This window comes from Podarcis cretensis (genome assembly GCF_951804945.1).
Source record: "Podarcis cretensis genome assembly, chromosome: 2".
NCBI lineage: Eukaryota > Metazoa > Chordata > Lepidosauria > Squamata > Lacertidae > Podarcis > Podarcis cretensis.
The window spans coordinates 35,065,288-35,078,246 of record NC_137171.1 but is presented as its reverse complement, the minus strand read 5'-3'; the positions used below and the strand labels follow the sequence as shown (position 1 = coordinate 35,078,246).

The 12,959-nt window shown below is 48.0% G+C and overlaps 1 protein-coding gene across 3 annotated transcripts in view; it reads right to left on the bottom strand.

Moving 5' to 3' along the window:
* Positions 1-1,308: 1,308 nt before the first annotated feature.
* The window catches only part of TSEN54 (tRNA splicing endonuclease subunit 54), an 18,896-nt gene continuing 7,245 nt past the window's right edge, over positions 1,309-12,959 (bottom strand). The window contains exons 8-12 of one of the 3 annotated variants that reach the window (XM_079966100.1): positions 10,931-11,571; positions 9,689-9,749; positions 4,069-4,185; positions 2,385-2,573; positions 1,309-1,875 (exon numbers count right to left, since the gene is read on the bottom strand). In XM_079966100.1, the coding sequence (XP_079822226.1) occupies positions 2,423-2,573; positions 4,069-4,185; positions 9,689-9,749; positions 10,931-11,571 (970 nt within the window). In that variant the 3' untranslated portion in view covers positions 1,309-1,875; positions 2,385-2,422. Of the gene's footprint in view, positions 2,574-4,068; positions 4,229-9,688; positions 9,750-10,930; positions 11,572-12,959 lie in introns of those variants that run through there. The other 2 variants (XM_079966099.1, XM_079966101.1) reach the window with 2 other exon arrangements.

Here is a 12,959-nt window from a genome sequence, read left to right as displayed (position 1 = left end):
AGGCCCTGGAATTGACTCCAGCTACAAAAGATGAGGCTGCCAAAGAAGCCAGAGACCATTTTGGCCAGGCATAGGCAAACTCGGCCCTCCAGATATTTTGGGACTACAACTCCCATCATCCCTAGCTAACAGGACCAGTGGTCAGGGATGATGGGAGTTGTAGTCCCAAAACATCTGGAGGGCCGAGTTTGCCTATGCCTGATCTTGGCTGTCTCTTAGGGCGGTCCCAGGTCTTCGACCCTGAGCTTCCACATCATGAACCGCCTTTTGCAGGATTGGCAGCAACAGCAGCAGATATGTTCTATTCTTAAGAGAATATTTTATTCTCTTGTTAACTATTCTGTTTTAAATCTGCATTTTATATTGAATTCCTTTAGAAATGTTTTCTTTTGAAATGTTTTAAGATTTTTTTTGTTAACTTTGCTGCATTAAATGTACATACCATTGTTGATTTCCTTTGTAATGTATTCTTTTGAAATGTTTACAATAACATTTTAGTTGCTTGTTCATTATGTTCAAAGGTATAATTTACATTTGACTTTCTTCAGTAATGCTGTATTCTGGATTGTTTTATTTGCGGTTTTAGTGTGTTGCAAACCACTTTGAGATTTTTTCTTAAACATATAAAGTAGTATAGAAATGAAATGAATAATAATAATAACGATGCGCAGAACATATCTAGAGGCTCTCTAGCCCAGTCTTCTATAGGAAATCAGGGTGTTCCGCCCTCTGACAGCTCAACCCGCATAATCCAGACAGGGTAATAGCCACATACCAGCCATGTCAGAAGAGCTACTCCAGAAAGAACTCGTTTTCAGCCAGCCATCCAAATTGGGTAGAACAAATACACTTTATGAGAAGGCAAGGCTTGCTGCTTAATGTTGACATCATATAAACATGATGGTATTTGGGTTGGGTTGGGATTACGGGTTTTCTGTTATAGCATACACCATGTCTCCCCTTATACGGTCTCTGTCTCCCCTTATACTGAAGCACTAAGACAGCTCTGATCATAGACCTAGTGTCTCTTCTTTCAGGTAACTATGACTGGGTAGGCAAAGCTGCTAAATGCCCAACAATTTTCGGTTGCTTCTCTCTGTCTTGGGCACAAAAGAAATGCAGTGCATTCTGGGAGCTCATTTGGGAATCCACTTGTTAGCAAATGCTGGCAGTAGTAAACTGCAAACTACTGCCAAGTAAGAAAGCCCTGAAGTATTTGACCAGAATGCATTAACTGCTGTCAATCATATTTTGCCTAAGAGAAATGCACTCTATGAAAGCACCCTAAAAGGACCACAAGACACTGTATTAATGTAAACCTAATTGTTATTTTATTGCTTTAGCCTCCACACTTGGCAAAAAAAACCCAACCTTCATAAACAAAACTACCTCTAAAATTTCTTAGGAAAAAACACACAGGCCCTTTATTTTTGATAACTGCTTTCTGGCTTCAACGACTGTAGCAAGTTCATAGGCAAAAAAGAGGCAGAAATTTGGTATCTGGAGAAGAAGAAAAAAACTCCATAGCAGCAAGGGTTATAAATAAACTTTGTAATACAGACAGTTAATTCTCAACAGGGAATATCAATTTGCATCCTGGAGAGAAGCTGTAAAGCAGAAGTATGGCAGCCCAGTAATAATGACTCCAGCTCTGAATAATTAAAGGTTCACTAACTTTATGGAAATAACACACACACACACACACAAACTGGTGGTGTCTTTTTCCATGGACTCTCTGCAAAATCTCCGTGTTCTGTAGTTTCCTTTCCTCTGAAAGATCATTGCTGTTGAAGACGGTGAGGAAAGCACTTGAAGAATCATCTATCCGCCCAACCACAGAAGACTATTCTCAGGTTTTCACTGGCTGTTCTGTGACTAGAAAGAACACCATGCAATAAACACAGGGAAAGACAATACGGTCCTCCAGATGTTAGATTACAATTCCCATCAGCCAGAGCCCGCAAGGTCAATGGTCAGGGATGATGGAAGTTGCAGTCCAACAACATTGGCTATCCCTGCAATAATGGCTTGCTCCGCGTCACTTGTTGAATCACTGATACTGAATGTTGGTTTCTAGAGTTTATGTTTGCCAAGGCTTCCAGATGGTACGAGCAACATTATTTATCATGGAAACACTTCCCTGGCATCAAATAACTAGCAAATCATTCCAGATTGGCAGAGCCACTATGCCGTGTCCAGGCAAAAACCAAACAAAATACATTTGCATGTTTCTGTCCAGAAATGTTTGTTTTGTTTGAACTACTCTTTGCTTTTATGAAATGGGCAGGCTCTTGCTGCATGAAAATTGCATCTACTGGCGACACAAGGTAGGTAGATATTAAATTCTATATAGTCCTTAGTAATATTTTGTATAAAACACACACCAGTTCCAAAGATGTTTCCCGATGTGACAGCAGGAACATCAGGGATGAACGTCCACAGGCAGCTTGAATTCCTTGAAAGAGTAGAAAGAGATGTCTCCATTGTCTACTAGTGCAAAGACCACTGTGACATCTCCACTTTGGCAAGCAAGCTGCTTCACTGCCCTCAGGGATGGGATCGGCTCGTCAAACCTATGAGAGAGAGAGAGAGAGAGAGAGAGATGCTTATCTTTCTCAACAGCAAGCATGCTTGATTTTCTGAAAAAAGACATCTAACTTGGAGCAGGTTGGGAAACTGGTATTCCCGTGATCTAGCTGTCTGGTGACATATGTAAATTCCTGGGAATCTAGTACTGTATTCAGTGGGGGGGGGGGCGGCAGGGAATTTCAAGCTCTCAATATTAGGCACAGAATTTTGATAACCATGCGGGTAAGTATTGGCTAAAGCAGTGGTTTTCAACCAGTGTGCCATGGCAGTCAGGGCCATCTTAAGCATATCCAGCTCCCTCCGGCGGCGCCCCCCCCCCCATTTCCCAGAGGAGGTGGGCAGCGGCTGGAGGGCGGCTCCTCCGGCGGGGAAGAGGCAGAGGCTGGACGCGGCGCCTCCCGGCTCAGCTGGCTGCTTCGTGTCGTGGTGGCCATGGCAGACGGAGGCTCCAGGCACGGTGCTGCTTTGGCGTTGCATGGAGGAGGCGGCGAGCTGATGTTAGGAGGTGCTGCATCCCACCTCTGCCTCTTTCCTGGTGCCCTCCAGAACTTGGTGCCCCATGCCACTAGCCTCTATGGGTAAGACGCCCCTGATGGCAGTGCGGGTATGTGCCAGGAGCTGAGGCGGCCTTGGAGTAAACAAGCAAGTGGGTGAGGGAGCCCAGACAGCCAGTTCGCCAGCCCTTGCTGTTGGGAACGGACAGGTAAGTCCCAGTCCCCTGTGGGGCAGTGTGAAGAGGCATCTCTCTTTCAGGCAGAGGGGGTAGCTCAGAGACCAGGGGTGGCAGCAGCGGCTGCTCAGAGGACTCCCAAGGAGAGGGGAGAGGAGAGGAGGCTGAGGGAACACTCCACGAGGGAGGGTGTTTGAAAAAGGGTGAGGGGCTGCCAGCTCTGCAGGCCAGGGGTGATAACTGGGCTCCTGAGCCCCACAGGGGTGCCGCAGAAAGAATGTAGTTGGTCAAGGGAGCTGTGGACTCAAAGAGGTTGAAAACCTCTGGGCTAAAATATCGGCCACAGAACCAGAAAGTATAGAGGGGGCTAGGGAATTCAGCAGCTGGGATTCAGAGTCCTCACATGGTCTCCACAACCAGGTTCCTGCCCCAAATCAAAGAGCACTACTAACAAGACACTCCTTGTGTGTCTGTTGGGTTGGTGGAAGACTCTCTTATCCTTACACCCATGCCTGGACTGCAGCAGGAACTTGCCCAGCTGGCATGATCTCCTCTCTAAAGGCAGGCATCCTTGGTGACTGACTGCGGAAGAGTTCCACTTTCTCAGCATGTACATTGCTTTTAAGGATTTCAAACCATTCAACTACAGTACTCTAAAAACTGATTGTTGATGCAACCCATTAGAGCTAAAACTTCCACTTTTTGGAAGGAAGGCTTAGGCTCTCTCCATAGCAAAACTGTAAGCTAAATTCTTTAGCAGATTAGAATATGTAGCTTTGCTGATCAATAAACTGATGAGTTCCTAGTACCTCCGAACACACATCCGGGCGTAAGGCTTCCCAGGGTCATTCTTCTTGAAGCTGGAAGCCACATCTGCTTGATAAACATCAAAATCAATCTTCATATCCCTGGTATCGTTCTGCAGTCTGTTGAGGAGGTTAGTTATCAGTACAAAGCTTGAAAGGTCTCCTGTACCCACAGAGAAGTACCAGAGGAGGGAAAAACAGGAAAGCACATCTTTAGCTACAGCATATTTTGGCAGGATCTAGAGTGGAAATAAGGGAAGGGGACCCATAACTTCTTAAGGTGTTAAAAGAGTTGGTTGGGAGAGGGGGTTGAGAGTGGGCATCATAATAAGGCCAGGGAACTCAGAAGGATAGCAAAGACACACTCTGGTCTTCCAGTCTGGTCTGCAGCTGTTTTGGGACTACAACTCCCATCATCCCTAGCTAACAGGACCAGTGGTCAGGGATGATGGGAACTGTAGTCCCAAAACAGCTGGAGGGCCAAGTTTGGCCATGCCTGCTTTAACAGACATCCAGATTAATTCCACAGCTAGGTAGGTTATACATTAGCTTTTAAACAGACAGCAGTGTTTCCTCTGGGCTCTGAAATCCACCTCCCCAACCACCACACATAGCATATTTCATTTGCACGCTCCCAATTAACAGCAAACAAGTCTTTAACTTGATTTATGCAGTCTTTACACAACCCAGAATTACAAAGCTTCCCTATCAGATACGAAACCACAGGCTCTGGATTTCAGTATTCCAAGCATTGCCACCGCCGGAGACTCATGAACGAGAGCGTCTCTCAAAGGATGTTCTCTACTGACAAAGCCACTTCCGGGCCTGCCCCAGGAGGTGGGGTTGCGGGCTTCACGCCCACCCCACGTGAGCGGGGGCTGGCTCCAGCCCCCGTGAGAGCAGGGGAATCCCCGTCGGGCCGGCCCCCCCAGCCAGCCAATCAGCTGGTCGGCTGGGGGGCGTGGCTTGCCCTATTTAGGGCCAGCGCGGAGGGGGCTTGCCCTCTTTTCGCCGGCTCGCCCCCACGTTTTTGGTTTGTATTGACTCCTGTTACCTCGTGCTTGGTCGCTGCCTTTTGAATTTTGTTCTGCAGGTCGTTTTCTGGTGGTTGTACAGCGTCAGAGCGGGGCTGGTTCTTCTTTCCAGCACGCGCGCTTTTGCGATCAGCTGACTGGCGGTACTGCGGCTCATTTAGTCACCCAGCCGGTTCCCCGCTTCGCCTTCGCTTCGTCCACCCTCCTCCCTCCGCTGCAGGACAGCGCTTCGCCTGCGCTTTGCCTACCCTCCCTTCTGCTGCAGAACAGCGCGCTCGCACCCTTCCGTCCTGCCCCAGATTGCTCAGCCGCTTTCCCACATTTTGCTGCCACGGATTGGGGCAGTGTCGGTCACCCCGTAGCTGCGGGGCTCCGCCAGCCGCCAGCCAGCTGTTTACTCTCCTGCGGCTCTGCTTGACTCCCAGAAGAGGACTTCGCCATCAGGTTGTATCTCGTTAATTTATTTTGATTCTGTCGGGGAGTTTTTTAGCCGCTGTTAGAGGAGCGCGTGGGTCCCTTGCTCAGTGGGTGGTCGCTTCCCAGCGTTTTTTCCCTGCTATTGTGTCTCCCTGTGGTCGTGTCTCCCTGCTGCTGCGACTGTTACCACAGTGCCTTTCAGAAAGTTACTCCCAGCGCGCCTGGCACTCGGGCCACGTGCTTCTTTAATTGTTTTATTCTTTTATTGTGAGGGCAGTTGCTTTTGGGGTTGCTGTTTCTCACTTTTCTAGCTGCTGCTCGGAGATTGTGCGGCGTCGCTAGGCGACGAGATAGTTTTGGCAGCCATTTTTTGCTGAACACGTGGGCTTGCGGCGGCAGCCATTTTAGGTGAGGCAAGCCACGTGGGAACTAAGTCTTTAGTGCGTCTTTATCGTTGCTTTGGCTAATTCAGGAGGGTACTAGGAAAGTGGGTTTAATTTCTAACTTTGTGCAGCGCTCATTCGTTTTTTTGTTGGGATTTGATTACAACGCTTGTTTGCTTAGGGCCGGATTGATCTGTTCAACAGCGGTCGGCACCATTGCCTAGCGACCAGCTGGTCCCGGCGCCATTTTGCTGGAACACGTGACTTTCGTAGTGGAGGTTGCCTGAAAGAAAATTAGCAAAGAAATCAAAGCAGGTAGGGTAGCCGGCCCCTTTACTTCTAGGGAAGTAAAATCTGACTTACAAGTTTGGTTGAAGTTCCTCGAGAACTACAACGGTATTTCCCTATGGCAGGAGAACTTGTCACTGCAGGTGGACTTTCAAGTGCATTCGGATGCTTCAGGCTCCCTCGGGTTTGGCGTTTACTTTAAGGGGCAATGGTGTGCCCAGCGTTGGCCTGAAGCCTGGAGGGGAGGGCCCATTACCAGAGATCTAACCTTCCTAGAATTCTTCCCGATTGTAGTGGCAATCCACTTATGGTCAGAGGTCTTTAGCAACCATAGGGTTTGCTTCCACACCGACAACCAGGCGGTAGTAGCAGTCATTACTAGGCAGGCCGTGCATTCCTCAAGAGTTGGTGCCCTTCTGCGTTCCTTTGTTCTCCGCTGTTTAGAACTTAATATCCACTTCTCTGCCAAATTTGTGCCTGGTGTTAACAATGATATCGCGGATGCCCTATCTCGTTTTCAGATGGACCGCTTCCGCTCGTTAGCACCGGATGCTCAGTTACTACCTCAGCCCTTCCCGGAACAGCTGTGGAGACTTGGGGACCAGAGTACTGGGAACCAGAAGTGATTCAGGGAGTATTAGCCTCATTGGCGCCCTCCACATTGAGATCTTATAAGAAGGCGTGGTCAGATTTCTTAAAGTTCCGTGAAAAATCCAGCGCCGCCAGGAGCAAAGCCCCTCCCGTTAGGTCTGAGGTCTTGTCCTATCTAGTGCACTTGAAACGCCTGGGACGTGCCCCAAAAACCCTCAACCTACAGGCCGCAGCGATTTCTTTCTTTTGCAAAGCGTTATTTTCATCAGATCCATGCGCTGAGTTCGTCATACGTAAGACCCTAGAAGGCTGGCGTAGACTGCAGCCCCCAGCCCGGGATGCGAGGAGGCCTATATCTTTTGACATACTTTTCCAAATCCATAAAAGGTTGAGAACGGTCTGTTGGTCAAAGTATGAGGCGCGCTTGTTTTCAGCGGCATACTCCATCGCCTTTTTTCGGGGCAATGCGTGTGGGTGAGGTGGTTTTTGAGGAAGGGCAGCATGGCTCCTCCCGGGGCTTATTGTTGAGTGACATTACACTTTCACGTGAAGATTTGGTCATGCGGATTCGTAGTTCCAAGACAGACCAGTTCGGAAGGGGGGCTCTGGTCCGGCTACTCGCAACAGGGGAACTTGGCCCATGTCCGGTGAAAGACACCAGGCGCTTCTTGTTTATGAGACCTAACATGGCGGGGCCTTTATTGATCCATGCAGACGGTGTACCCCTGACGTGGCACCAGTTCACCAGGGTCATGCGCTTAACACTTAAAGCTTGTGGCCTCCCACCAGCAGTTTTTGCGGCGCACTCCTTTAGGATTAGAGCTGCCACCACGGCAATGCACCTGGGCCTTTCGGCCGAGAGGATTAAGGATCTAGGCCGCTGGAAATCGGACGCATACAAATGCTACCTGAGAAATAATTTATGATATCCCAGCCGGGGATTTACTGACCATGGCCTGTTCTTTTGATTTCTTGCAGGAGTTATGGGGGTGCGCGTCTGGATAATCGGGCACAGCATCGTGCATTGGGCCAGGGTCCGCACCATCAATTCCGGTCTGGGGCCGCGACTGGGCTTGCCTGAGGGCATCACAATATCTTGGGTCTCACGGAGGGGAATGCGTTGGGCTGAGATGTTGCCCGCATTTAAGATCAGAGTCGCGAGAGAGGGCCCCCCGGATGCTTTACTTATACAATTGGGTGAAAACGACCTAGCCTATAGGAAGGCGGCCGATCTGCAGTGGCACATATTTGGTGACTTGGAGGAGCTTAAGGCCGCTTACCCAAACCTCACAATCATTTGGGCCTCCTTGATGGAGAGGCGGGTTTGGAGAGATTGCAGGTGCCCGATGGCCATAAATAGGGCGAGGAAAGCCGTGGATCGGGCGGTGGTGCGTAGAGTGGCAGCCCTGGGGGGAAAGGTCATACGACACCCGGGCATTCGTTTCAATTGTGAGGCCCTCTACCGGTTTGATGGCGTGCATCTGTCTGATGCAGGAAATGATAGATGGCTGGAGGATATAGCTATGGGGATAAGGGATTGGTTTCAGGCATGAGAGGATTGGCGGCGAGCGTTTGCTCGTGTGGCGGTAGGCATTGGTAAGAAGGGGTTAAGACGATGTGTGTGGGGGAGGAACGCCATCACATCCCCCCAGCGAGCGAAGGGTGGTCCGTTAAAGGACCCCGGGAGGCGTGGCCCTGTCCGAAGCCTATGGAGGTGTGGGCCAAAGGCACGCCCCAGAGCGATGACCCGGGGGAGCTCCTAGTCGACGTGCCTCGTTGGAGTCTCCCCCGATATAAGGTTAACCCTTCCCCGTGTCTCCAGCAAATGGGCTGGAGCCGGATAGCCGTTAGGACCAATGCCTATGCCAATGCCTCTCATTCCTGAATTCAATAAAGTTGTGGCCTAATTCGCCCAATTAACCTTACATACGGTGTCTTGTGTCTTTATTTATCCTGGTGGGGGCGGGAACTCGCCACGCAAGGATGAATGGCAAGCAGATAAATCTGAACTGAACTTGCAACTGATATCCTCCCACTTCTATGACTGGAAGAAGCAGGGACATTCAGGTACACACTGCGCTTTGCCCATGATGATTAGTTAGTTTGGATGTTAGTCCTTTGGTAAGCACGTGTCTGGCACATACTTTAAAACAGCATTCGAAGTTCATGAGCTGCCACAGAATCACACAACTGGAGAGTTGGAAGGGAACCTGAGGAGCATCTCTTTCAACCCCCTGCAATGCAGGAATGGGCAGCTGTCCCATACAGGGATCAAACCTGCAACCTTGGCGTTATTGGTGCCATGCTCTAACCCATGGGTAGGCAAACAAAGGTCCGGGGGCCGGATCTGGCCCAATTGTCTTCTAAATCCAGCCTGCGAATGGTCCGGGAATCAGCATGTTTTTATATGAGTAGAATGTGTCCTTTTATTAAAAATGCATCTCTGGGTTATTTGTGGGGCCTGCCTGGTGTTTTTGCATGAGTAGAAAGTGTGCTTTTATTTAAATAATAATAATAATAATTTATTATTTATAGCCTGCCCATCTGGCTGAGTTTCCCCAGCCACTCTGGGCGGCTCCCAATCGAGTGTTAGAAACAATACAGCATTAAATATTAAAAACTTCCCTAAACATGCATCTCTGGGTTATTTGTGGGGCATAGGCATTCGTTCACCCCCCAAAAAAAAATATAGTCTGGCCCCCCACAAGGTCTGAGGGACAGTGGACCGGCCCTCTGCTGAAAAAGTTTGCTGACCCCTGCGAGTCTAACCAACTGAGCTATGTTTCAACTTAAAATCAGGAGTGAAATATTTTAAAGTCGGTATACAAAGTATAGAATAGCTGCTAACACCTAGAACCACTGAAGAGAGATGAAAAAGCATTTGGCCAGCTTTCTAGTTTTGATACTTACAGAGATGCCTCATCCAGGATATGGGAGGGCTGGAACACACTGATCTGTTGGAGCACACTCGCTAGTGGGGAGAACACAAGAGAGGTCTGGATTAGGGACATGCATTCTTCAAAGATCTTATCTGCCCTGATTAGGCATTCTCATCATTCTAACCACCCCACCCTCCACTCCAACAAAGCTATATGCACCTTCCTCTCCTTCTGCCCAGAGGATCTGTGAATGAGAATAGTTGCATGCAAAGAGAATGAAGTCTATGCAGCAATAAAATGCAAATTCGGTAAATAGAAAGAGGGTGGGCGAGCATGTACTGATTTTCTCAAAGTACAAGAAGGTTTTCTAATTGAAGTAGCCGGGCAGGAAGGGATGCCAGGAAACCAGGAATTATGTTCACACGTGGTGGGGGTATAAATAAGTACCTTTTTTTTTGGCAAAGGGTGATTAAGGAGATAACAGAAATCACTGGGTTAAAGTTGACCCAAAGTCCAGAGGTAGCACTATTATTAATTTACAATGGGGTGGAAGGTTCACAGGCTATGAAGGACTTGCTCACAAATTTACTGACAGCTGCACAAATTATTACAGCTAGGAAGTGGAAGGGACAGGCAGAATATAAAATGGAAGAATGGTAAAAAAAAAAAAAAAGGTGTGGGATATAGCTATGAATGATAAATTAACATGTGCCATTAAGGTAAGGCGGGGAATATGCAGGAGAACTGATTTTGAGGAGATATGGAAGGTGTTTGTAGAATTTGTACTGTTAAAATGGAAAGGGGTCAAACCATCACAAGAAGTTTTAAAATTTTGGGAGGTTGGATAGTTACAATGGAATAGTCTCGGTGGTGGGGTGCACATTTTTATTCTTATTAATTTATGATTATTAAAATATTTTTTTTAAAATAAAATATAAGTAGCTGGGCAGTAGGGGAAGGCACAGAAAAAGATGTGGTGAAGGCAATATAAAGGGGGAAATAATGAACTGGGTTACCAAGCTAGTAGGCACTCTGCCCCAATGGTTCTTGCCACCAATAGCATCACATCCCTGGAGGCATCAGCTTGAAAGGTGCATGCAATTGACAATTTCTTGGCCTGGTCCTAGGCCTGTTTGGGAATGTCATCCCTCTGAAGGAGTTGCTCCATCCAGAGGACTGATGTAAGAACTGCCCTTCAGGAGCCTCTGGGGAAACCTGAATTCTAGCCCGTCACCCTACCGCAAAAGGGAACAAAGCCTCTTTTCAACAATACCTGTTGACAGTTCTTGGTCTGGCTTCACAAGCGGGGTGACCGCCTGCTCCCAGAGGTGTGTAGGGCGGTTCCGTTCCTCCCACCGCCTCCTCTCTTTCAGAAGCGCCTTATACTCTTGCCATGTGGAGCAACGCCGGACTTCTCTATCCTCGTTGACGCTGCTTTTGTACCTGCTCTCCCACTTCAGCTGCTCCCGCTCCTTGCGGGTCAGCCTCTCGTGCTTCTGGTTGAGCTTCCTGCGCCAACGGGTTGCATCAACCTCCCGGGCCGTTACGTTCTCTGGAAGGAGCCTCTTATCAGGCTCTGCCAGGAGGGTCTGCGGGCAATCGGCACCCATGTTAGGGAAAGCAATAGTGGTGTAATCCCAGTGGGAAGGAGCGATGTCGCTGCGGTCCCCATGAAAGGTCTTGCTGGACCTCTTCTTGTCACCTTGAGCACGAGCTGGAGCTTCTCTTGGGATGCTACAAGATGGGGCTGGCTCCACAACTGCAGTTTTAGGATCTGAAGCCTTTGTGCTTTCCTTGGATGAATCATCAGATGTTGGGTGCTTGGAACTCTCGTGATACCTCCTGGTCTTTTGGGGCGACTCTCCGCACTCCTGAGACTTCTCTGATGCTTTGGGTTTCTTGTCTTGTGACAACCTAACCAAAGGGAAATAAATGAATAATAATAATAAACCAGAGATGCCAGGAATTGAACCTGGTGGTGGTGATACTATTATTATTATTATTACTATTATTATTATTATTATTATTATTATTTATATACCACCCTACACCTGAAGGTCTCAGGGTGGTTCACAAGATAAAAAAAAGGATAGAAGCACAAAATTAACAGCTAAAACAAAAACAAAACAAAAATGCCCCTCCCACAAACATATTTAAAAGGCCATAGAATATTCATCAGCCAAAGGCCTGGTTGAAGAGGAATGTTTTCTTTTTCTTTTTTTAATTATTTTTTAAAAATTATTTCCAAATTATTACAAATCAAACCAAATTACTTAAATTTAATACAATTTCTTAAAATCAGGTTTCCAACTCCTGTTGCAAACATAAGTCAATCCATTTCCTCCCGTAGCCACATCATCTCGTTTAATGTCGAGTCATCATCCTTCACTGGTCGTTAGTCCATTCTTGCAGCTGACCTTTACCCCCCTTACAAACAGGGCCTCTGTTACATCTTATAAATATAAAATCCATTTCACTTGTGTAGCCCTTCATAAACATTGTAGTTTCAGACCTGGTGTGCTGGGAGGACTAATTACTATCTTCCCTTATAATGTTTTCGCCTGGCACCTAAAGATGTATAATGAAGGCCCCAGACAAATAAAACATGGGCATGCTCCTTTACCATCACAAACTAGCGAGGTCACAGTACTTGAAGGAATCAATTAGGCCCCACCTGCTATCTAACACAATGACTGCTCTTATTGAGTTCTTGACTCTTTACACTGACATGGGTGGCGCTGTGGGTTAAACCACAGAGCCTAGGACTTGCCGATCAGAAGGTCGGCGGTTCGAATCCCCGCAACGGGATGAGCTCCCGTTGCTCGGTCCCTGTTCCTTCCAGCCTAGCAGTTCGAAAGCACACCAAAGTGCAAGTAGATAAATAGGTACCACTCCAGCAGGAAGGTAAACAGTGTTTCTGTGCGCTGCTCTGGTTCGCCAGAAGCGGCTTAGTCATGCTGGCCACATGACCCAGAAGCTGTACGCCGGCTCCCTCGGCAAGATGAGTGCTGCAACCCTAGAGTCGGCCACAACTGGACCTAATGGTCAGGGGTCCCTTTACCCTTTACCTACCCTTTGGGAATGGGTGCAAAACCTGCGGGCTTCCAGATGATGTTGGGATACCAAGCTCCCAATCTGCCACAGCCAGCATAGCCAATGATTAGTGATGATAGGAGCTGGAGTCCAGCAACCTCTCCAGGGCACCAAATTGACCACCCCTACATTGTGGCAAGTGGCAAACATGAAAATTGCTGGGGGGGACGGGACAGAAACAGAACTGATACATTTCACAGTATGCAGTA